Source organism: Ochlerotatus camptorhynchus, unplaced genomic scaffold, assembly GCF_037179485.1.
Source record: "Ochlerotatus camptorhynchus isolate MF236.1 unplaced genomic scaffold, CSIRO-AGI_Acam_v1.1 ptg000277l, whole genome shotgun sequence".
NCBI lineage: Eukaryota > Metazoa > Arthropoda > Insecta > Diptera > Culicidae > Ochlerotatus > Ochlerotatus camptorhynchus.
This window is the reverse complement of record NW_027040766.1, coordinates 7,135,757-7,161,612: the sequence shown is the minus strand read 5'-3', so window position 1 is coordinate 7,161,612 and position 25,856 is coordinate 7,135,757. Positions and strand designations below refer to the sequence as shown.

Here is a 25,856-nt window from a genome sequence, read left to right as displayed (position 1 = left end):
AGAGTAAGCAGTCAGAAAGGATTAGGCCATTTGGAAACAGCCAATTTATACTGGACGGAACTGGTAAGTAGGATACCAATTGTAAAAGGTGTGTGCTTGCATGATTTACATGAGAACCTCATTTCCTTCAATTACTACTCCATTGCAGCACACACCTAATAATGATCACTAACATTCATATAGTTTCAGCATTATCGACATTTATAATCAAAAGGTGAGTTGCACAGTATAATTACCATGCATAGATATAAGTTAATGTACCAGAACCTGGACGGACACGAGCCTACCCAGGGGAGGACCCGGATACGACCACCCATGTGTGTCTAGAGTATCGCACGAGCTGACGAGTGCAACGGGAAGGACAGCCAACTTAGCCAACATTTTTCAGTTTATATATTTTATGGATCGCTGTGATATGTTCCTTGGTCTCTGAGTTATGCATTATTTCTATCTGTGGGCAAACATTCATAAAATTCTGATACCCTTCGGCCCGTCCGGTCCGATAAAAAAAACCCAATCACCTTTTTGCACTTTTTAGTTTTCTTTTTCCAATAATCATCTTTCTCTAAACAGGTTACGAACAGCCCTAATTTTGTCCGATGATTCAAAAAATCCCAAATCTCATTTGTAATACTAGCACGATAGGTTTATTAATTTGCAATAGACTTACCATTCGAACAATGCCATCCTCGTCCTTGAACGATAAGTGGGGCCAACAATAAATTGGCACCTTCCCATTGTGGATACCTTATGGGAAGGTTGTGCTCCGTTACCATTTCCAACGTACCCAGGAGCATATCACCACATTTTCGGTGGTTTTGCGCGTTTTGCAGTTTTTGTTCGCGGTCACTAGTCTCCTCCACAATATTTAGTCTCTGGACCACTTCCGGGTGGCAGGCATTAAAGTGCCGTTTGATGTTCCCCGGATTGAACACCTTTTGTTATATTGGCTATATTAGCGAGGCAACCCACTGCCATCTTTTACTTCTTCCACCGCGTCACTTATCTTCCTTTTTATATATCCACGGTTCGTCTTGCTCATATTGGCAGTTGCACTCGCTGCGAGTATTAAATTGACTCACCGTGAACGTTCATTGAGGTCTGCACTCTCATCCGATCACACCAGTTCGTAAAGAACGATGAGAATGGAACGAGAGCAAATGGAAGGCAGCCTACCAATACTCCTTCGCACACAGTTTACTCACGAAGACTCACGGCATCGTTCGGTTCGTTCAGGACTGTATGCTTTGCTTTCGATATTCCAAACGCGTTCGGAGACGGTAAAGCTGGGTTTGGACAGGGCAAGTCAATTGATCAAGTCAGTTTAATTCAACTGACTTGAACGCGAATTGAACGTGTAAACCATGCCATTCAACTGAGTTGATTATTTGACTTGCTTAGTCTAAACCCAGCTTAAGCGCTTTTGAGTCGTACGATGCGAGTAATCAGTAGCCTTGCTGTTTTCGTTCTTTAAATAAACAACATCACCTGATTGTATGTGTACTGGATTTGCTGTTAAATCGTTTATTTCTTTTCTTATTTGTTTTTGTTCTTATAATTTTTGTTTAACAATTTAATGAGATTTTTGAAGTTTATATTTTAATTCTTTGCTATTGTCGCGCTTATGTTAAATTCTCATTTGGTGACGGTCGAAGCGCGCCGCTGATAAGCGCGCTGCAACCCCGCTCATTAGAATTATTCATATGTGTGTAACTTAGATAGTATTTTATGTATGCGACTTGAAGAGCAAATCCTGGATAAAGAGCCGCCGTGTGTTAAATCAATGGGCGCAGTCGTACGGCCATAAACTGAAAACAGATAGTATAATCCCATTTTGAGAAATTATACTACCACACACAATAATAAAAGCTTTATTTGAGGCATTTTAAGATTTTATTGCGCAACATTTTGCAATTTTCAACATTAGGACATTTTTCAAGATGGCCGCGAGAGACCAAGTTTTACCGGCCTATTAGATCGAATAACGGGTAAACGGTTGTAGGTAGAACATTTCTTTCTCATTATTGGTTGGTAGCCGTAAGCTTTCATAAGTCGAAAACAGATCAATTCCTGATGTACAGGGTGCGGAAGAATAATTGTCACCGATTGACACACAATTGATAAAATGAAAACATGCGTACACAGAAAAAAAAGTTGTTGAATATTACATCCAAACTGCTGCAACCAGGTCAATCCATCGGTTGTGTAATATAACGTTGTACGATGTACATCGATTTTGCGAACAAAATTACATCCATTGATGTAATATTGTATCTGCTTTTTGCTATTACATCATTATTTCACACATCAGCTTGAATTACATTGATCGATATTAAAAATTTTTTTTTGCTGTGTAAATATTTTTGTTTTAAATTTTATACAAATGTCAGCTCGGCTTTACGATAGTGTTTGAAATTCCATTCATTTCATTTCCGATTTCAAGTGACAGTTACTCTGGCTCACCCTGTATACCGGCGTTATTAGAATTGGTGATGATTTTCATTGCCGTTTCGGTCGACTAGAGAATATACCTGAAACCAAGCATAGAGTACAAAGTACAAAGGATGGAAATTAACAATGAAAGTGCTCAAAACATTTAACAGAGAACGTCCAAAAGTTCCAGTTGGAACGTAATAAGAACATGAAAAAGAAGAACATGAGTTTCATGACATTATGAAATTATTATTTTACATTCAGGCAAATTTTCTATAACGACATTTTATCATAGGTAATCAGTTTGTGATCTAAAAACATGCATAAAATGGAATGATCTCCATAATTCAGAAAATATAAAAATGTATTTCCGTATCCAAACTGTCGCGAGTATTTCTGACAGTTTCTTTCGTATTATGAATGCAATACCTTTCTCGCCTAAAATGAGAAACACATCCAGTCTGTTCAGTCAGTGTCTAGAGAGAGGACTAGCCAAACACGTCAGTTTGACTTGAGACGGCTTCGAGGCTGCAATTCAAGCATTTTGAGTTTTTCGTGATTATAATCGTGGACAATTGAGACGTAAAGGTAACAGCTATCATTTTACCATCTTTTTTCCAGAGGATATGTTTGCTCGTGTTCATTTTCTGTGGTTAGCCATAATAAATGAGTGATTGAGGCGTAGTTTCACGGTGATGTTATAGTTATAAGGCTACACATGTTTGAAAGCAGACCACGTCACTATGACTTCCGAGTCTGAAAATTGTACGATGGGTTTTTTGAGAAAACGCATGGGGTTTAGTCTTTAAAATGGTGAAAAATATATCTGTAATATGACGAAATCCAAATTTCATTTCACTCTCACAATGAAAGTGCCGAACAAAAACACGGCTCCACCATATGTGTGCGTGCATAGCGGGTGTGGATATGTATATGTTTTGGGTGGTTCTATGTTGTGGATGAATGTTTTGTCGCTATGTCCCCGGCGCAGTCTATCGTGGACTTGGTGCTGTGCGGGTATTTGAGCTTCATGGGACTGGTTTGTAGTGAATCTAGTTTTTTCCGCACAATTGACAAGTGAGATAGGCGGTTTGCTTTCTAAGGTACTGTGGATCTTTTTTGCATTCTATATCTTTAATGTGTCGATGACAAGAGGGTAATACTCTTAAAGAAGTGCAGTGCCCAAATGGGTGGTATTTTTTGTGTTGGAATATTTCATGTGACTACCTGGAGCCAAAATGGCGAATGCAGTTTTGACACATGCACTAGTTTCCCTATATTTATTAGTATTAATGGCGTCGTTGAGCGATATTAAGTGGCGGTTCTGTAGTTTGCTATGCGTCAAGATGTTTGTTTATAAATTTTGGAATATTTATTCATCGATTTCCAAACAACATGCAAACAAAGATTTGTTTATTTTAATTGAGATCAAAATGTAACCCGTATAACAAACTTTGCCTTTTCATTCAAACTGTCCTTTTTATATCTCAAATTAATGCCATGTGAACGTGTGCTTGACAGTATCTTTTTAAAAAGCCGTGGTAATGCTAAACGTGAACCTAAAGCCCGGTTTACACGATTCAGTTATGCGTCCAACTCATTTAAACTGCGGAATGGACGTTCAGAAAGCTGGTCGATGTCGAACTTGCTCTATTCGATGTCATATCAATTGAACGCTGACTTCTAGATCGGGGGTGAGTTGAATCTACTGCCTCAAACCGTGTAATTACGTCTTACGATTCGAATGAAATCTTGCAACATCCAACCCATAAAGTCGTGACTTTTGTTAGCTCAGGCGAGCTGATAGAGCTTTTATGAGGCAAAATAAACATCTGGCCTTCGGATGGGGTCGACATGTAGGGTCTAAGCAGAGTCGGTGATTGGTAGAAAATATACAAACCAAAATGGGGCTGTATGGTGCTTACCAATTGTTTGGAAATGAATCATAATTTTAACTGTTGGTTCAGTTATTTTAGTAGGCACATAACGTGGATTGGATTCGATAAACAAATTTTTAACCAATCAATTACAAAATTATTTCAAAAAGAACGAAGTTATTTTCTTTATCTCCGTGGTGGTCCTCAGACCTATTTTAATTTCACACATCAAGCCAGCTTTCGGTTGCCGGTATCGGAACACTTGGGTAAATGGCGTTATTTTCATGCTGACTCTGATATTTGCGTGCTTCTTCTTCTTTTTCTTTTCTGCAAAGTAAACATTGAAAGTTTTCCGAAGTAAGCAACAGCCATCAAAGTGTTTGCTTCAGTGTCTGAACAATTGGCGTTGACGGCGACTCTGGTAACATCCATAAGCAAACATCAGACTGTGCGTGAAACATGGCGGACTATCCTGTCAATATATGCTAGAAGAGACGATTTTTCGGCGGTGCCGTCAACGCCAATTGTTGAGTCGACAAAATTTATGCACCACCGCTCGAACAGAGTAGTGTTTGTTGAGTACGAATTTCATATTTAACATTGATGCGCTCCCACCATCGACACAAACACTGCAAGTTTGTGTGAAGCGAACACTGAAATGCGACTGGCACACGGAGTTTCAGGTTTCCGTTCGAAATGCAGACGACAGCAATTAAATGTTAGGTCTGCTGCCCTCGAACAAGAATCTACCTGCAAACAAAATGTTTTTTTTCCTTTTTGCCCTCCGAAGCAAGTCTTATCTTCTCAGAAAAGTTATACCTAGATTTTTGTATCGACTCATGAGCAGATGTATGTAACAAACATACCAATTGTTTTAAGGGGGTAGTACACTTTGAACGTCCAAAAAGTAAAGCATTTTCGTTAATTTGTTTAAGCAATAAAACACTCAGGGAGGGCAAATATGTTATAACCCATTTATTAGTCATCCTTCGAACTACAATTTGTATTTTTTTTTAACTAGATTGGCGTCTCCCCGTGGCCGGTGCACCAGGTCGCGCGGGCGTCCTCGCGGGGAAGTCGGAAAACGGTGTGGGTAAATACTCCTTTCCATGTGATCCTGGAACATAAATCGAACAAAAATCCTGATTAGTAATGAAATTTGGGTTAGAAATACGTATTCCGATTTTTTTTAAATTAATTTTTTCAAAATTTGTGGCCTTAGGAAAAAAAAAAGTCAATTTTTTCACCCTAAAAATGCTTACAAAATCGTGGATTAAAAATCCATTTTTGACAAAATCGAAAATGTGGATACGTATTTATAAGCAGAATTTAATTCTGAATAAGAAAACGTAGGCGATATCCAAATTTGATGATAACTGGTTAGAGTTATTTCCCACGCCAGTTTGAAAAACCCCGTTTCGAGATAAACGCGTTTTCGCGATTTCAATGCTCTCTCAGCGCGCCGGTACATGTTTTAGGAAATCGCTTCGTAAAGCGGTAAGGAATATTCTGGCGGACTTGGAGTCTTTTCTAAATTAAAGTATACATCCCAAGGAACATTTTAAGCCAAAAAAAATGTATTCTTTTGAAAAATCAAAGTGTACCCCCCCTTTACTTTTAAATTTTCATGCACAAGCATTCGGCCTGCACAGCGACATTTGACAAGTCACATGTGGCAAATGGCAGAAGAAAGGCATAATAAAAGCATCGATTGTGTTGGTTAAAGATCAAGTATTGCGAGGAGAAGCCAACAGGACGCGGCGATCATAAATTTGGTTTATTTTAAACAAATTCAAAGCCCCACACTTGACGACAATCAATGGGCTGCCTTGTAGTGATTCTTAAACGCAAACTGGGTTGGTGGTATGGTTTGGTTTCAACACATGGCAACATGGCTTTCCGTTTCATAAACTAATTCGGAATGAACTTATCTGAATATCATTACAGCAAAAGCAAGCTCGGAATGCTAGAATATATTTGAAAACACATACAGTAAATTATAGAACCTCACATCCATATTTGAAGCATTCCACTCTAATGTCCGCTAATCACCCTTTTTGCAATAAAAAGTTGACTTAGGGCTTCCGAGCTTTACATTAGTCGTATATCGACCTAATATGTCAAAAAGGGCCAGTGGCTAGTGGGACTAATGCAGTAAACGCATAACCATCAAAACATTTGAATATTTATGCAATTCAACATAAAACTCAGTATTCCATCTCAATTGGGTTCTTTGAAGGTATTGAGGTAAATGCATGTTCGAAATCTGCATTAAGAATGGAACCAAAATCCCAAATTTCATCCATTTTCTTTACACTGGAACTATTTAAAAAAAAAAGTGCCCCTCGGAGGGACTTTGTATGGGAGCGAGCTGTCAGTTTGTTAGTTTTGTTTCAAACAGTGAAGTTATTGTTTTAAATCTTGATTCTTTTTTTAAAAATTAAAGATCCCAATTGTTTGAAATACAAAAAAAAGACACGAAAATTAGTATTGTTGTCGAAAACATACAGAAGAAAGATTCGCCTGAGATGAAAAAATTATAACATTTGTACTAACTTTGCAGGCATAGAACGCGAGAAAACGAATAGTGGATGGGAAATTCTATTTCATGGCTTGATTACGTATTTTTTTGGAGATTTTTTGATGAGTATTGTCTACCTGATCACTAACCAGGAAGCATGAACAGCCTATAGTGTGGAAAACTAAGCTCGAAGAAGCAGGGCAAAGGTTTGAGTCGTGTCCCAACCCATGTAAGCAATCATATATGTATAACGAGCAAGGAATCAAAAATATCGCACAATGACAAAATGACAAGCGATCAACGAACAAGCAATATACCATTATCCTTCTATCACTCCGATCGAGCTATGTTACAGAGCGAGTTTGTCATGGTAGTCGTAGCAACCGTTTTGTCTGTATCGTTGGCAAGCTTTCCTAAGCTCCTGGAACTCAGATTATGCCGTATAGATGCTCATTCATCGTGAGCTAGTTCATCTCTCACATATAAAGAGCAATGATGTCAAATCCAAAGAGCGCAAAAGAGCTCGAGCTCAGATTGATGCTCAAGCTGGACTTCCACAAACACGCATCACGATGAGTGATGCGGGGTTCGTTCTTGAGTATGGCGTGATTTACATCGGCTCTGCTCACCAAACAACATTTTGAGCTTCGGGATGGACTCGGTGCTCGGCGCCTAATACATAGGTGCCACAGTCGGAAGAAGTGTTAGTTTGTTTACTAAAATGAACCGTGCCCATTTTGTTATGGCATGTTTGCTATAAGAAATGTGCCTCGTGTTTATTAGCGAATTTCACGTCAAAGATTGATTAATTGAGTAGGAAATCAGTTTGGCACGGCATTTGTGACCAGCATACACCTTCCGGTAGTATGAAACAGGTCAAAAACTGTTCAAATCCGCAGATAAAAATTTTTGTTTTGAATTTCTGTATAGCAAAATAGTGAACTTTTCGTGAACATTAACGGCAAAGAACTCACCAACACTGGGAGACCGTGAGTTCCTGCCCACCTGTCATAAAACCGTCTTGGACTCGGTGAAACCGTAAATATAGAGCTTCGTTATGCATTCGGAGAGAGCACACAACAATACATTCAATGGACTATAGGACCACTCCCACAGAACGTAACATTTTGAGAGATTGATGTTTTTTAAACTTGGGGACCACTTTTTGGGTTACTCAAACTCAGTCACAAAAATCGTTGATCGTTTTTTCCACTAAGTGCTTTATGAGTGGATAAACGAAATTATATTTCTGACTTAGAATGTACGAGGGAAAACCTAGTAAAAGCACTAATTACTCCGTTTATGGATTATCCCTTGGTGATGTTTTTGTATTCCCCTGTTACCTTTTAACATGTTCATTCATTCAATTCGCTACCCTCGCTGCACACACGGTAGCTCGGAAACCTTTCTGGACCAACAATTGAAATAGGTGGAACAACCCAACGTATTTTTTTTTTCTTGGATTTGTTTTACGTCGATCTTGTTTTCCGTGCTGAGCACCAATGCTACCGACACCAGGAAGGCAGCTCCACACCTGGACCCTACCTATCGACCCATCAACTCATGAACCGGGGACCAACGGCTTTACTTCCCTTCCGAAGGAAGGCGTGATCAGAGATGTTATGCCTTAGAACATCCCGGCGACGCCGACTGGGATTGAACCCAGGCCTGCTGGGGTGAGAGGCAATCACGCTTACCACTACACCACCGGCGCCGCTCAACCCAACGTAAGCAATGGCTTTAAACACAAAATTCTCGAGAATCAAAACACTACCACTAGTAAGCTAAAATTACCATTCAATAAAGGAAATTTGCTCTATCCGATGATGGTGTTAGATTGTTTGGATGTGTTTTGATTTTCGAGGAATTTGTATTTAAAGCCATTGTTTAAATTTGGTTGTTTCACCTATTTCAATTGCTGGTCTAGCGACCAGTTGGAGTCTAAATCGATTAATTATTCATAACCTTCAGTTGGTTGCAAGATGTCGCAGTAACGCAAATCAAATTTTATGCATAGGGAAGAGCGCTACTTTGTCGTAATCGCCCATTTCCGTTCTATTGAGCAGAAATTTTCAATAATATCAATGATTTCATCATGCACAAAACAATAATACCTTTGTTCATAAGCAACAACATGAAGCCTATTACAGCGCATTGTATGAATATTTACACTCATTGTGCTCAAAACCAAAGAAGCGCTCCTAGCGAATCCACTTTTTCTACGATCATCAGTAGGACCAAGAAAATCCCGTAAGATTTTTAATAATATCTCAACATTGCTTGACTCTTTATCAAATCCATATGGAAAGGTGAATAAATTAAGAAGTTATTTTTGATGAAAATATTACATGTTTTGTTCAAACCCTTTCAAAAAAGAGATGTAAAGTGCGGGATGTGCTTAGTAGGACGGGAATTAGATCAAAAACCCTATATGCATATGTTCCATAATGCTTTTTTTTTATTTCTTGGTTGTGCACTTCTTTCTCGAATACAATATTGTGTGTGGCAGGATAATTTCTCAAAAAGGGATTATACCATCTGTTTTCTGTTTATGTCCGTACCACTGCGCCCATTGATTTAACACACGGCGGTTCTTTATCCAGGATTCGCTCCTCAAGCCGCTGCCATAAAATACTGTCAAAGTTACCCACCTGTGTATAATCCTTATGGGCGGGGTTGCATCGCGCTTATGAGCGGCGCGCTTCGACCGTCACCAAATGAGAATTTAACATAAACGCGACAATACAAAATCACGCATTCATGCAGTGCGAGAGAAGCAATGAAGAGCTAAGCTCTCTACGAACACATCACGAAGCTCCAAGTTTACTGCTTTGCGCGAGCGCATCACGAAGTTAACATAACTGCTCGGTAGTCAGAGTCGATGTACACCCGAGAACGAGCTCCGAATCCCCCTCAGCGAAGCGGGTTGGCAAGAGCCCAGCTTGAGCATCAACTATAGCTTCGTGAGAGCAAAATATATCATCATCAAAATATGCTGTAGCTCAACTTATTGATGACTCTTGATAGAGCTTTTGGCAAGCCTGATCGTTGGTTGCTTTATGTGTTTGGATTCGCTGATATCAAGTGCTTATTTACTCTCAACAAACATAAATGGAGCTATCCACCCATAATCTAAAAACGATTATTCGTCGATGCGGTGTAAATATTTACAATATTTGACTAATCTCATGTAATCATGACAGCCTCAGTAGGTTTCTTTTCTTCAGTCACATTGTTTTCAATAATCAGACCTGCACCAAAGAATTATACCACCCATCATGTCAAATCGATGAGAAAAACAGCATCACGTGGTAGGTTTAGTATCGACCTACGACCCTGATGTAAAAGATTTGTGAAAAACTGAGCTTTTAGGGCTGTGGATTAAACAAATTAAATTCTAAAATTATACTCTCAAGGACATAACCAGAGCTGAAGAGTCGGAGGAAAATTGATCGACTCCGACTCCTTTGATACAATTACTTCAAAGAATTCCTGAAAAAAGTAAAATTTAACAAAATCTGCCTTCACTTTTAACCAGATCGATTACAAACTTTTGTTATGGAAGTGAAAAGTTATAAATTCAAAATTCGTCACAGTTTCGAGCAAAATGTGATAGATTGAAAAAAAACAGGAATTTTATACAAATTGATAGCATTTGCACTGGAATTAGTCTCAACTTATAAATTTCGGTCACAGCTTTCAAATCATATTTTCCAATCAAATGACAAAAGGTGGGGACATGTGGGGTCTTGAGCGGGATCAAACCAAACTGTCAGCATTAGGCATGGAAAATCATTTCCGTGCATTCATTTACATTCATTTGCCTTTAACTTTTTTCTTCAACAGAATTCCGTAAAATTATGTATAAAGTTTTTGTAGGTTTTGATATTAGCTACAACTTTTGTAAATAACACAAATCTGTATAGCTTATGTTGTCCACTAATTGCAATAATGTTATAACTGCTCTGTCGGGCCAGCGCTTTAGCATTCTTCTTTGGTAAAACGGGCAAGTAGGGTAGAGCACTACTTCGGCCTAATCGCCTATTTTGGGCCTATCGAGCAGAAAACATCAAATAAATCCATTGTTTCAGAGTTAACAAGTCAATAATGCGTTTGGTACGATACTTTAGTTCAACAGCCAATGAATGTTTACACCCATTTTTTCTCAAAACCGAAAGAAGCGCTCCGACCGAATCCATTTTTATCTTCATCCGATAGGCCGAAGTGAATTCATGGCGTTTCAATGCATTATGCCTAATTTATAATCCGTATGTCGAGTTTGGCGTCAAGAAGCGGTGTTAGATTTTTAACAATGGGCCATATGAATAAAAAGAGTTTACTTTACTTTCCCGTGCTTTTCTTACGGGAAAAGTAAAGTAAACGCTTTTATTCATACGACCTAATATCTCAACAATTGTTTATGTTTATCAAATTTTACGGTACGTACGGAAAGGTAGATAAATTTAGAAGTCATCTGCAAAAGTGTATGTGTAACCTACGCTTTTAGATAACCGAATGAGTGAAACTGACTCACTCTCTGTGTAAGATTTGTTTTCAGTGTAAACAACTTGTCGGATGGCAAGCACTCAATTTAATGAAAACAGTGATCACCATTCCGAGAAGCATACACATCATAAAAATGTCTACTTCTATCGGAATCACCATCCTTTTCCGGACAAGCGAGCATTAACCTTCCTAGAACTCGGCTCCTGAAAGCATACAAAGAGTTATCCATTTTTCCATTTGATTACCACATGAACATGGACTGATCTTCCGTTCTCCATTATCGACCTTTCTTTTATTTCCAGTATAGATCCTTATTTCTACAAAAGTCACACCTTTAATGCCACTCGAAGCACTTGATTTGGTTTTTATTTTTAATTCTTAAGAAGAATAGGTATGGTGGGTGGCAGGGTTGCTTTCACTCACTTAGCATTAGCATTAATTACTTACCTACTTGCATTATCTGAAGAGAAAGTGTCGACACATGAAAATTATTATAATCAATTGACGCAATTCTGACGTGTCTTCACTTTCTTTTTAGGTACTTTAGGTAATTTGAATTTACCAAAATTCTTCAAACAAATTTTCGGCAAAATTTCGCAATTAACTTTAAAATACTCACATGTTTTTGCACGTATAAGAACAACCCGATTTACTTTCACGGATTTTTTTCATTCAAAGATATCCATATATCCATATATCCAAAGATATCTGATACAGATCAGCATACATTTCAAAAACTGAAGTCAATTTTGATAAGCTGATTTTATAAAACTACTAGCTGAGTGTGCCCAGTCTTGCTCGGGATTCAATATTAGCTTGAGTTTATGCGCCGATTTAAAAAAAAAAGCATGCTATATTGTACGTAGCCCCCCCTTTTATCTAAGGGGCTACCCCCTATGATTATCTCCTTATACCCCCACACTCGCCCCCACATGCCTAATTTGGTTCCATTTGCTTGATTAGTTCTCGAGTTATGCAGAAATCTCTGTTTCATTTGTATGGGATCCCCCCCCTTACAGAAGCCCCCAAGGGGTCTCGAACCATCATAAGAACCTTCCACGGCTCCAAAAACCCCTGTATACAAATTTTCACGCCAATCGGTTCAGTAGTTTCCGAGTCTATAAGGGTCAGACAGACAGACAGAAATTCATTTTTATATATATAGATTTAAGGTTCAATTTACTTTGATGCTTTTTGGAAAAATTCAAAAGCAATTTTTTCCTACGCATTATTTCAGATTGTAAAAAGCTCGCACTATTCGATTCCTTTTGATATTTTACGCAAAATGACGCGAGCTTTTCGCAATCTAAAATAATGCGTCGAAAAAAACTGCTTTTGAATTTTAAAAAAATGCATCAAAGTAAATTGAACCTTAAAAAGTAGAAGAGTATGTGCCTAGGGACACGAACGGAAGCTTGACGTAGGACCGCTAGTGGACGGAACAAATATGTTGATCATTGGGTTCTTAATTCTTTCCTTTTTTGAATTGGTGGCTCTGAAAAAGGCCAGTTGTTTTTCAAATGGTGACCGGATGACGACCGCCTAGTCATGCTGCCTATTGCGGGAAGCCTTCCCTCCGGTTGATGTGGGTGCTCTCGACGTCGTCTCGTCTTCGTATTGGTGCGATGCGTTCTGTTCCACTCATACGTCGTTTTAGAGAATGACCACTATGGTGGGGTTGGTTTGTTTGACGAAGAAAAAGATTTGGCAAGCTTTTTTTATCGCTGCTTTTCTCCTCCCTGCCTTTCATTGGTGAAATGGTGAGCGGTCAACCGAGAATTGAGCTCGCTCATGTGTCGTGTGTTCGATTTGCGCTCTATCGTTGCGTCCGTGTTTGGGATTTTTCGTTACATGTCTGAATTTTGATTTTTTTTTATGTGATCCCCAGTATAGACATAGTCCTACGTCAAAATGTATAAAGGTTTAGTCAGAGGTTGCATAAAAAGTACCCTATTTACAACATTCATTATTTCTGAGTGTGCGTTTTTGCTGATTTGAGTAAACGGATCTCAAGTTTAAGTTGGATTTATCGGCCGTGTACGGGGTTGTTGGCCTCTCTTAGTTCAATCGATACATGCGCAGCTACAAAGCAAGACCAGGAGGCGGCTGGTTTCGATTACCGGTCCGGCCTGGGATTTTTTTTATTGAAAAATTTCTCGACTTCCCTGGGTATAGAGTATGATTGTATGTACTTGGCACTCAATTATACTAATGCATAAATGGTACAGGCCTAAAACGTTCTCAATTAACAACTGTGGACGTGCTCAAAGAAGACTAAGTTGAGGGCCAGTGTTAAGTCCCAGTAGGGACGTAATAAAGCCAAATAAGAAGAAGAAGAAGCTGTCGAATGAGCTAAAGTCTGTGTATACGAGTCACGTCAAGAGAAAAACAATGGAACTCGCATCACGGTTTTCGAAAGATTTCCTTCCCTTTCACTTGGCAACAGAGGGCATCTGCATCAACTTCAGTTGAATTCTAGCGAGAAAACAAATTAGCTGCTGTAGTACATCATTATTTCAGTTATTTTGTCGAATTATCTCATCAACAAATATTACAAATTTGCATTACTGATCATTACCATGACAATTGAAGCCACACTGCGTGTTTATGATCATTTATTCGACTAAATTTTATATGTTATTGGAATTCCTTTCGGGGAGCATTCATAGCATCGTAATGTTTGTTTAATTTGCATGATAGGTAGCCGGTTTGACAGTTCATTAGGTAGACTTGGCTTCACTCTTGGTGTGACTCATTGTGCTCATTATACACCGACATTGGAATGACCGATTTTAGGGGAGTGTGCCTAATAGGATTTGCAGCCTACGGCTGAAAGTCTCTCAGGCTGTGTTCCATTTGGTGAATTTTCATTTAAATTTGACAGTTCGAAAATAAATTAAGATGTTAGAAAATCCCTCTGTTGTTGATCTTCCTCTTTTCGATAAGGTGTTTGTCAAAATTGATTCCTGGTCTGTCAGAAATAAGTCTGGTACAATAGCAGGTTTATTTGAAAATATTCCATCTGTCAAATTTAAGTGAAAATTCACCAAATGGAACACAGCCTTAGGCTCTGAACCATTTGGTGGATTATTTTAACTTTTGGTTAAAATTTGTCAGATGGAAAGTTATCGATTAACCCTGCTATCCGAGCGTGGATATTTCTGACAGACAAGAAGTTAAATGTTGACAACCGTGGCTGAGTTCTTCTCGAAAACCGATCGATCGACAGCACAGGGATTTTCGAACATCAAGAACAACTTTCGAAATGTCACTTTTAATCACGAGTTAAATTTAACTCGGCAAATGGTTCACAGCCTTAAAAAACAACCTAATACGATTGGGCGATCTTGGACGGATCTTTTAAGGATCGATTTTTTCCATCACGATTTTCGATTATATTAAGGCTCTGAAGCATTTGGTGTATTTTTTTTTTACTTTTGGTTGAAATTTGACAGATGGAAACTTATCGATTAACCCTGCTATCCGAGCGTGGTTATTTCTGACAGACAAGAAGTTAAATTTTGACAACCGTGACTGAGTTCTTATCGAAAACCGGTCGATCGACAGCACAGGGATTTTCGAACATAGAGAATAACGAAATGTCACTTTTAACCATGAGTTAAATTTAACTCGGCAAATGGTTCACAGCCTAAATGATCATAAAAATCGATCTAATAGATAGTGGTGCTAGTTTACATAGGCAAGCTGGTGCTATGACAAATCGGCGTTCGAAATCATTGTTTAGCAGTTGTGTCGATTTAAAAGTTTGCGCATAAATTGCTGGGAAATTACTGTGAGTATCTGAACTTATTTAAACTATTTAAAATGGTGTCGGCATACAATATCTTGGTTTATCTCATGCAGAAGTAAACACTTAATCTAGCTCGGTAAAATCTCCAACAGCCGATTACCTCGGCATTTACTTTTGCTGATATCTCTGCAAAATATCTGTTTGTTAGCTGAGTCTCGGTAATTGTTTTTCAGCAAAATAAATTGCAGAACTATTCACATGTTGGAATCTCGGCGAAAAAAATTAAGTGTGTAGTGTAGTATAGTTGCGGTACGTTAGAAGCGTTAGGTTCCTATAGTTGTGTATGGAGTCTCCATACACAACTATAGGAACCTAACGCTTCTAACGTACCGCAACAGGAGCGTTTACCCTACATCTAATTTTTTAAATTCTAATGGGTCATTTTCTTGAATGTGGTGAAATGGATAGGTGGGGTAAAATTGACCATGTTTCTACAGAACAAAACGTTGAAATCCATTGCTATGGAATATAAATAGAATATCATTGTACTTGTCACGAAATATGAATGCTCATGAAATCACAATATTCAATATTGAATAACCAGATCTATGGTAAAATTTTACTATGGCCTAATCATCCATTTTCGTCCTATCGAACAGAAAACATCAAATATATCTACATGGTTAATGAGAATAACTCAAAGCAAGAGTCACTTCTACCATAGAGGTAACTCTAAGACCAGAAGTTTCCGAAGAAACGTGCTCAACTTTTTGGCTCAGCTCTGGTACTATCTTCGGTCTCAAGCTAATCGATGCACCCCTCGAAACATAGGAAAACCCCTCATTTTACCTGTCAAACTTTCATAGCGAATCAAAACAAACATAGTGTAGTACTAGAATTTCGACTAGAATGGGGTACGCTTATACACAGCTAAAAAAAAGTAGTGTAAATTTCCGTTACTATGATGCACATAAATGGAGCGTCATATATCATACAAGTTTAGATTATAGATCGTGTAAATTTATGAGACATGTCATTCAATATTCCAAATATTGTATACAACTGTCCACTTTTGTTTGCAACATTTCTTGCAAGCTGCTAGTTTACGTGAAAAGGAAGTTTACATGTATGAATGTTTGCATGCATGGATGTTTACATCGCCAGTAAAATTAAGAATTTTTTGGTGTGTAGATGTACTTGGGACCAATAGGCTAGTCAAATAGTGAGTCAATTTTGTAATCATTAGTTTCCATCGGTTGGTAGAAGTGACTCTCCCTCTGAGTTATTCTCATTGGTTTATGAGGTCGTCGTTAATGATTCAATTATACGTTTGGACCGATACTTTAGTTTAAAAGCCACAACACAAAGTATCAATATTCAAATCCTTTGTTCTCAAAAACAAAAGAAGCACTTCTATCGAATCCATTTTTCCATTCCATTTTTGAGTTCATTCGTATGACGAAGTAAATCCAATGACGTTATTATGTGTTTGCATGAAATTGAAATCCGTAGGTAGGGACACCATCCGTCCTGATTTACGAGTTACATTGGCTAAAATCATCGTCTCAGCTTTCCGCCATTAGTGTGGGTCGAGCTGCCAATTTATGGTATGGTATTCGTCAGAAAGCAGGTTCGGTATGCGAAAAATGAAGCTGTTTCAGACGATGGGGATTTATTACAGTCACTATATTCATAGTCTGGCGGATACAAAAACCGCAAACTAGCAAATCAGATTGAACCTCATGAAAATGCTCAAGCTTTTGCAGAACATTTTCGTTTTGAGCAACAATTTTTTTTTATAAGCTATGTATCGATACTTACGATTTTATACTAATTAGAAAGAAATGTTCAAGCAAAATATCGATAAACTCACTTATCGACGTTTGCCATTATGTATGTAGGAAAAATAATGAAATAGTACAGGTTTTATAACCTATGCGTTACCCGCGTCAATGTGAAGACACACAAAAATAGTGCAAAGGAACACATTGATAGACCACCAAAAAGTATTTCAGTTTCGTTAGATTTAACTATCGCACGATCACAATACTTCCACCACATTGATGCAATAAGAAAATGCCATGCTCGATTCGCTCCAGAAGTTGACTACAGTCAACTCTCCACACGGCCAATGAGATCAATCCAAATTAAGTTCAGTTTACTCATAATCGCAGAAAGTGCAGGAGTAAATGGAGTAAATTCACGAAACACAAATTATTTTATTCATGTGTTTCACTTATAAATTTTTACCAAAACATCAGTCTTATAAATTCCATAAGACATACCACATAGGTACTATAAGACTGCATAAACGGTTTGTGTAACCATTTATACATTTAATTTGACACATGATCTTCATTAACGTTTTACAAAACGTCTTCTTATTAGTTGACTTATACATTTCATGATTAATCAGCAATAGATATTTGCCAATGCCAATGCCTCATGTTTTTCTGTGGACAACCTCAAACATCCGGAAAATTAAAATTTAACGCAGTCTAGGAGTAGTACCAATAGACTGATGGAATCCAATCTTTTCTTTTCTCATATCTCTCGCTTTATTGATTCCTTGATTCTTTAATCTTAACCCAAAAAATAAAAATACATTGAGATCTCTCAGCGGAAACTGATTTTAATCATTTTTACTTGTAAAATTCCCACAGTTTTGTTTAAAATATCTTTATTAAGGAGACTTTCAGCCCTGGGCTGGTTCTTCTTCTTCTTCATTCCTTTTTTAACGTCGGTCTCTGTTCCGCAATCTAGTGCCAATCACCGACGGACATCGATTGCCATATCCATTGACGGCAATCGAATGTGCAGGAAGGCAGCTTCCACACCTGCATAGGATATCGCACCCATTTATCAACACACATGGGCCGGGACCAACGGCTTCACTTCCCTTCCGAAGGAAGACATGACCAGAGATTTTTATGCCTCAGAAAAATCCAACCGACCTCGGCTGGGATTGAACCCAGACCCTTTGGGGTGAGAAAGCAGTCACGCTTACCACTACATCACCGGCGCCGGCTCCCTGGGCTGGTTCATCTTCCAATTCCCACAGTGTGATGTATATAAATTCGACATACACTACCGGTCATGAGTAAGGACTTGCTTGAAAAAGTATTGCAACGCTTCTATTGAACATTGCATCGCCTTGAAAAGTTTAGGATCACCCCACGTATTCACATTCTCTTTGGGTGATGCTAAACTTTTTAAGGTGATGTAATATTCAATATGAGTGATGTAATAATTTTTCAAGTGATTCCATACTTATGACGGGTAGTGTGTATTCTAAGGCGTTCTTTTAGGTTAACGTATTTCCAAAAATTAAAACATTTCATGCAAAGGTAGCTTCACAACTAACCTCCCTCCCCCCATTATATGTTAACATCTGGTGACGGTCGCTTATAAGATTAAACATGTCCTGATTACCTCCCCTGTACTAACGGCATCCCGTTGGTCAAATTTTGAATGAAGAATTATTTTTAATAAAAAAAAAATCATTGTCAAATCTAGCGGTACATATGAAAAGGTAAACCAATTTAGAAGTCACCTGCATTAAAAAAAAATCAATTTTGTCTAAAACTCCGCTCGAAAAAGAGAGATAAAGTACGGTATGCGCCTAGTTGGCCGAAAATTAGATTGCAACCATTTAGGAACTGCCTATCTTATCTTTTCATTAACTGGACATAGACATTGTTTCCGTTCCCCTCTATTCATGGCTGCATGTCGTCAATCATGCTGTTTGCGGAGGCGCTCCGCAGATCGCCTTCCACTTGGTCGACTCACCTGTCCCGCTGCGCACTTCTTCGTCTAGTTACAGTCGGGTCGGTGTGGAAGACCCTTATCACTGGGTTGTAGTCTGATATGACGTGCCCAGCCTACCATAGTCGCCTGATTTTTGCAGTATAGACGATGGCTGGTTCAATTCACGTTTCATTCGCCTCTTCCACCTTAATTCGATTACACCCAGGGCGCGTGAGTAAATTTACAGATTTTTGCTGTAAACATGTCAAATTACTTGATAAACATCCCGCATAAACAATAAACCAAAAAAAATCTACATATTGGGTTTGTGTAGAAATTTCTTTCTCTTTGATGAAATGTATGCCCAGAATTCAACTGTAACCATGTACTTTTATTACCTATGACGACCATGAAGACACATAATAAAATTGTGATATTTTCGTGAAATATATCTGCGATGATTGATTCTCTTCATCGATTTTCTCTATTGTTAATAACCCGGCAGGATTAACGTTTATCGGTGCGAGTGATATTGTCGTTGCTAGCTAATACAACCTTTAACTACAATGTATTGCGTCAAATCCGGAAAATTCGAACTGTGGTAATGCGAAGAGATAATCTATGAAGAAAATCGATCATCGCAGTTAGGCCCTAATAATTCTGAACGCTAAACATGATCTATAATATCGACAGTAAGCATGCATAAGGGCGTAAACGCGATGAGCGATTTTCTTCGTCGATTTTCTCTTTTGTTAATAACTTGCTAGAATTAACGTTTATCGGTGCGTTTTCTGTTGCATTTGACGGCCAATACAACCTGTAACAGCTCTGCATTGAACAAATTCTATAAAATTGTTTCGCTTAGTTGTAGCAATACAAAAAGAAAATCGATGAAGAGAATCGATCATCACGTATACGCCCTTATGCATGCTCACTGTCACACATATGCATCAAGTATCAGGCGTAGCATTTGATAAAGGCACAAACACTTTTGTAAACAAAAGTTGTAAGGGCCTTTACACGCGAACTGAAGTACGCCTACGCAAACCAATACAATTATCGGAAAGGGGAAAATTTCTCCCACCCGATGATGATGTTGGTTTACGTGGGCGTTCTTCGGTTCGCGTGTAAGGGGCCTTACAACTTTTGTTTTCAAAAGCTTTGGTGCCGTTATCAAATGTTACGCCTGATATATTATATAATCTACTGTGGTCAAGGGATAGGGGGGATTTTAAATATAAATGGATGATTGTCCCCGCAGGGGGAGGGGGACAGACACTTGTCAATACTTGCATGCTATAAATCCGTTTCTGCATGATTTTAGTCGAATGCGTGGTCGAATCAAATAGATCGGTTAGTGTTCTTTGTGTCTACCGGAAAGCCTTAGAGATTCGGTAAGTTTCGGGTCTATAACACGAGCAAACAATCCAGTACTCTTAAAACTATGAATCAAATTACAGAACTCACATTCAGTGATTGCATTTTTAGAACGGCTTGGCCCTTCAATGGCGGATAGACAACAAGGTAACCGTGGAGGTCGCGGTCGCGGCCGAGGAGGTGGCGGCGGCGGCGGCGGCGGTGGTGGCGGGGGCTACAAAAAACGTGGTGGCGGCAGTGGTGGTGGTGAAGGATCTGGTGGACCACCACCGGGTCAAGCTTGGCCTTCCCTTGGACAACCTGCGGGGCAACAATCATCTCAGCAGCAGCAAGCTCCAGGATGGGGACAACAGCGCCCACCTCAGCAGCCACAGCAGCAACAGCAACGCCCATTGCAGCAGCAACAACAACCCCCAATGCAGCAGCAACAACAACCCCCAATGAAGCAGCAACCCCCAATGCAGCAACAACCGCAAGCTGGTGCTGATGGAGGTGTACCTCGTGCAGCAGGACCACGTCCTCAAAGGGGTGCCACCGGAGAAGCGCCAGGTCGTGGAGCTTCTCGTAATCAGCGAATACTACAGGAAATCGTTCGTACGCGACCGACGAACAGTACCATTACAAAGCATGGTAAAACTGGAACACCGATCGTTCTGCAGACGAACTATTTCCGTGTGACGAAAAAGGACGATGAGGCCATCTTTCAGTATCGTGTGGACTTCAATCCTCCGGTGGAGAGTAGCAAAATGATGAGCTCGATCATCTACACTCTGAAGGGAGTCCTCGGTGGGTACCTGTTCGATGGAACACAACTGTTCACCAGACATAAGCTTCGTAGCGAAGAAGTGGAGATTACGACCAAGGAATCTATTACAAACCAGGAGTATATTGTAAAGCTCCGAAAAGTCGGTGCCATTGACGGTACTAATGAAATGGCATTCGTGATCTTCAATTTGATAAACAGGAAAGCAATGGGCGGTCTGAAGTTACAGATGATTGGGCGGAATTATTTTGACCCTATTGCAAAGATCAGCATCAGCCAGTACGGAATTGAGCTGTATCCTGGCTATGTGACGAGCATTCGTCAACATGAGCATGATGTGCTGATGTGCGCCGAATTGACACATCGAGTGATGAGAACAGACACTTGTTACACCATGTTCAAACAGTGCGCTAATCAGGGTGGTAACTGGAAGGACAACTATAAGCGCATGCTTTTGGGATCTGTGGTGATGGCCTCTTATGGAAAGAACAATACCTACACTGTTAATGATGTAGAATTCAACACGACTCCGGAGAGCGCATTCGAAACGTCAAGTGGTCGAATTACGTTCATGCAGTATTTCAAAGATCGATACAACATTATAATCCGTGATCCACGTCAACCTATGTTGGTGTCCCGTGCCAAGCAGAGAGAAATACGGGCTGGAATGTCGGAGTTAATCTATTTGGTACCGGAACTGGTTCGTGCCACCGGACTTACAGACGAAATGAAACGAAATTTCAAGTGGGTACCGATGGGAGGTTGATTGGGAGCAACACTTAATCGTTGACAATCTTTTACATTTTAGTCTGATGCGAACACTGGCTGATTATACTCGATTAACTCCAGATAAGCGCATCCAGCGGTTGGAAACTTTCAACCAACGCCTACAGCAATCGAAAGAAAGTGCTGAAATATTCCAATTCTGGAAAACAGAGTTGGATCGGCGGTTGGTTGAGGTTCCTGCTCGAGTTCTTCAACCGGAACACATATTCTTCCATCCGACACAGGATTCTTTGTATGTCTTACTTGTTCGAGGGTGTCCAGAAAATTTTGGAATTAAACTTTGAATATTTTTAGCAACGTTGTAGCCGGCGATATGGCCGATTGGCAGATGGCGTTCCGGAACAATCCAATGTTCCTTTCGGTACCATTGATCAATTGGTATGTCGTCGTAGCGGCTGGATCGGAAAAGCTTATGGTCGATTTCATGTCGTGTTTGAAGCAGGCCGCTAAGCAAATGCGATTCCAGATTGAAGACCCCCAGAGAGTTACCATCCATAACGATTCACCGGCTGTTTATGTGGAGAGCTTGAACCAGATTGTTCAACGGGATCCTCAGATGATTATGTGTTTGGTGAGCAACGATAAAGCTGATCGTTATGCTGCCATTAAAAAGAAGTGTTGCGTTGATCGTGCTGTACCAACACAGGTCATGAAGGCTAGAACGATCACTCCGAAGGGTGGTAACGTGCGGACATTAATGTCTGTGGCCACTAAAGTTGCCATTCAACTGAATTGTAAATTGGGTGGAATTCCATGGGTTTTGAAGAACCCACTCACTTCGGTGATGGTTATCGGGTTCGACGTATGTCACGATACACGCGATAAATCTAAATCATTTGGAGCAATGGTTGCGTCAATGTATGGAGCCGGAATGAAGCATCCAAAATATTTCTCAACCGTAAATCATCATTCGAGTGGAGAGGAATTGTCCAACTTTATGGCATCGAACATGATCAAGGCAATCCATTCGTACAGAAATGATTTCAATGGAGCTCTGCCGCAGCGAATTATTGTATACCGAGACGGAGTCGGTGAGGGACAACTGAAGTACGTCTACGAGCACGAAATTGGAGCCATGAAGGAAAAGCTGGCTTTGGCATATAAGGATCAACCGTCTCATGGTCGATTATCGTTCTTTGTAGTAAGCAAAAGAATCCACACACGACTCTTCCATCGTAAGCAAAATCCATTACCGGGAACAATCGTAGATGATATCATCACTTTACCGGAGAGGTGAATACATCGTTTTAAAAATTCTTCCATTTTTGCCATTGATGAAATTAATGATCGCTCTTCATTTGTTCCTAGAAATGACTTTTTCCTGGTGTCGCAAAGCGTTCGTCAGGGCACCGTATCGCCAACGTCGTACAACATTCTGCGGGACGAGTCCGGTCTTACGGCCGATCAGTTGCAGCTGTACACCTACAAGCAGACCCATCTGTATTACAATTGGTCCGGAACAGTTGGTGTCCCAGCCGTTTGCCAGTACGCCCACAAGTTGGCATTCCTGGCTGGACAACATTTGCATCAAGCTCCAAATAACTTGCTGGAAAAGAAACTCTATTATCTGTAATTTGTTGCTGGTGCCCTAAGGGTGTGATATTTGAAAATGGTTTGTAAGTTTCGTAGAACTTGAGCAGGCTTTTATAGGTTTTCAATTGCCATATAAAAGTATTGAACTGTTGAATTATTTTCAAATATTATGTAAGAATGTATGTTCTTTGGACTGTTATAGTTGATTTAAAAGACTGATGTATTCGAGACCATGCGTTGTGGAGATTTGTACATTTGTGAGATGGATGTTCTATGTTGTCTTTTTATATTTTTATTAATGACTCAATGATTACATCCACAAACTTCATTTATAATTTATTCCTAACAATTTCATTTATTGATAGGCTTGTTTTAGATTTATATTTTTGCCAGAATGGCTAAAATTTATATTTTGCCAGGAGACCTGCAAAGAACACAAACGCTCTCTCGTGAATCTGCACCAAAAACCAGTCAAAATTCAACCATTAAATTTTCAGTGAAAATCACTAGAAATGTACTCAGGATGTCTAAAGTTTGATTCACTGCAAACGTAAATCACTGTCAATAGCGTGGTGCTCTGCAGTGATCACCAAAGAGAGAGTGAAAACTGATCATCAGGAAGTTGTCAGCTCTTAAGGCCGGCGTAGATACGTTTTCAGGTTTTTTGACAGTTAGCCCATGCATTATCTGTTAAAAAACCCGAAAACGTATGCATTGTGCGCCGGCCTCTACACTCTCCTGTTCCATCTTTGTCTTCTCTTCAGCCCGTAGAGAATCTCCGCAGAGACGATCAGTGATTCACCTCAGTGAGTGTGAAACTCTCTCCCCAGTGCAGTATATCAGAGAATTTGTAGCAATCCTGATATTATCTATAGAGCTTTAAAACAATTGGAGACTCTTTCAATCAATCGTAAAATACTAAACTGTAGCTTATTAAGTCAAAAGACATCTATTAAAATGTTCAACTGCTCAAATGTTTGCTGGGCTGTTTTGCAAACTATTTTCAAATGTTGCTCTTGTTATTCACCCATAAATTGCTGTTTATTACTGTCCATTCAGGTTTGGCTCATGTCCAAATGTGAGTTGATAGTTATGAGATAAATATAACGCTGAAGAAAAAACTTTTTATTATAGGTTTAACGTAAGATATCTATAAGATATACAATAAGAAATAAATCCCTATCTTTCTAACAAAGCCAACCGTATATGATACTTTTTCAAACAACAAACCATCCCGAAAACCTGAAGTGTTAGAATCTAGCCTGTAGCAAAATGGCGCGCAGAGACACATGAATATTTGCCTCTATAGGCCATTAAAACTTGAAAACGGCTTGATGATGCAGATTATCTACTTTCAATTACTTAATTAATTATCTATCTATTTGAACCACTATCACATATTTCGGATGTTTAATCAAATACGTCTATTGGGTAGTCCTTGCATTTTTATCTCTCAGGGTTCTGCATTTTCGAAACAAAGAAAAGAAAATGAACTCTCCGCAGAATCGCTTCATTTCGAGCAATATCATTTTCGTGTAAGTCATCGTGTTTCTTGTTATCGAGTCACGATGAACATTCCTCTTTTCAAACATGACTGGACTATCACTTGTTTCGTTCGTCAATTGCTTCAGTTCATTTCATTTGAAGTAAAGACTTGTTTCAATTGACGCAATGAATGACTCGAAAACTTCGTTTTTTCCACTTTCACTTCAATTAGGGGCTCATTCGACTTGTCACGACCTGACGACGCAGGCATCAAAATATAGTATCCGGATAGTATCCACACAATATCGGTAGCCGATAGGGATGGCATCCGGATTATATGTAGTAATAATATATTATTTTATATTAAACGAAAATTAAATTAACGAGGTTATTCTGGAGTCCAAGATGGCAGCCATCGGGGTCATAGAAAGTCTCAAATACCCTACAATACGGGTATTTTCGGAACGGCGACGACGCGAAGGTGCCGCAAATCGATATTCAAAGTTATTTTGGAATCCAACATGGCGGCCATCAGGATTCAGAAAGTATCAACTATCCTACAATATGGGTATTTTCGGAACGGGGATGCCGACAATCGATATTCGACACCATTTTGGAATGCAAGATGGTGGCCATCAAGGTTCATAGAACGTGTCAAATACCCTAAGATATGGGTATTTTCGGAACGGAGACAACGCATGGCTGCCGAAAATCGATATCCGATGATATGTTGGACTCGGCCATAGGGTTTCAGAAAAAGTGTCAAATACCCTACAATATGTTTATTTTCGGAACAGGGGCAACGCGTAGATGCCAAAAATCGATATCAGATACCACTTTGGAATCCAATATGGCGGCCATTAGGGTTCAGAAAGTGGCAAATACCCTACAATTTGGGTATTTTCGGAATGCGGACAACGTGTGAATGCCGAAAATCGATATCCGATGCCATTTGTAGGCTATTTAACACTTCTTCTGAAATCGGAAGCCACCATCTGGAATTTCAAGATGGCGTCGGACATCAATTTCTTTCTTCTAGATGTCAGCCCGATTCCAAAAAACCCACATTGATCGGTA

General features: G+C 39.4%; 2 protein-coding genes across 2 annotated transcripts in view; both read left to right on the top strand.

Annotated features, from left to right (window-relative positions):
• The first annotated feature begins 3,336 nt into the window (after window positions 1-3,336).
• Window positions 3,337-25,856, top strand: part of LOC135706304 (protein aubergine-like) — a 52,861-nt gene continuing 30,341 nt past the window's right edge. Inside the window, exon 1 of the mRNA XM_065227896.1 lies at window positions 3,337-3,536. The gene's annotated coding sequence lies outside the window, so the exon portion shown is untranslated. The remainder of the gene's footprint in view (window positions 3,537-25,856) is intronic.
• LOC135706302 (protein aubergine-like) lies at window positions 20,326-24,475 on the top strand. Its single transcript, XM_065227894.1, has 4 exons — window positions 20,326-21,719; window positions 21,784-21,993; window positions 22,056-22,994; window positions 23,070-24,475. Exons 1-4 carry the CDS (start codon window positions 20,341-20,343, stop codon window positions 23,332-23,334), a joined length of 2,793 nt encoding a protein of 930 aa, XP_065083966.1. The 5' UTR covers window positions 20,326-20,340; the 3' UTR covers window positions 23,335-24,475.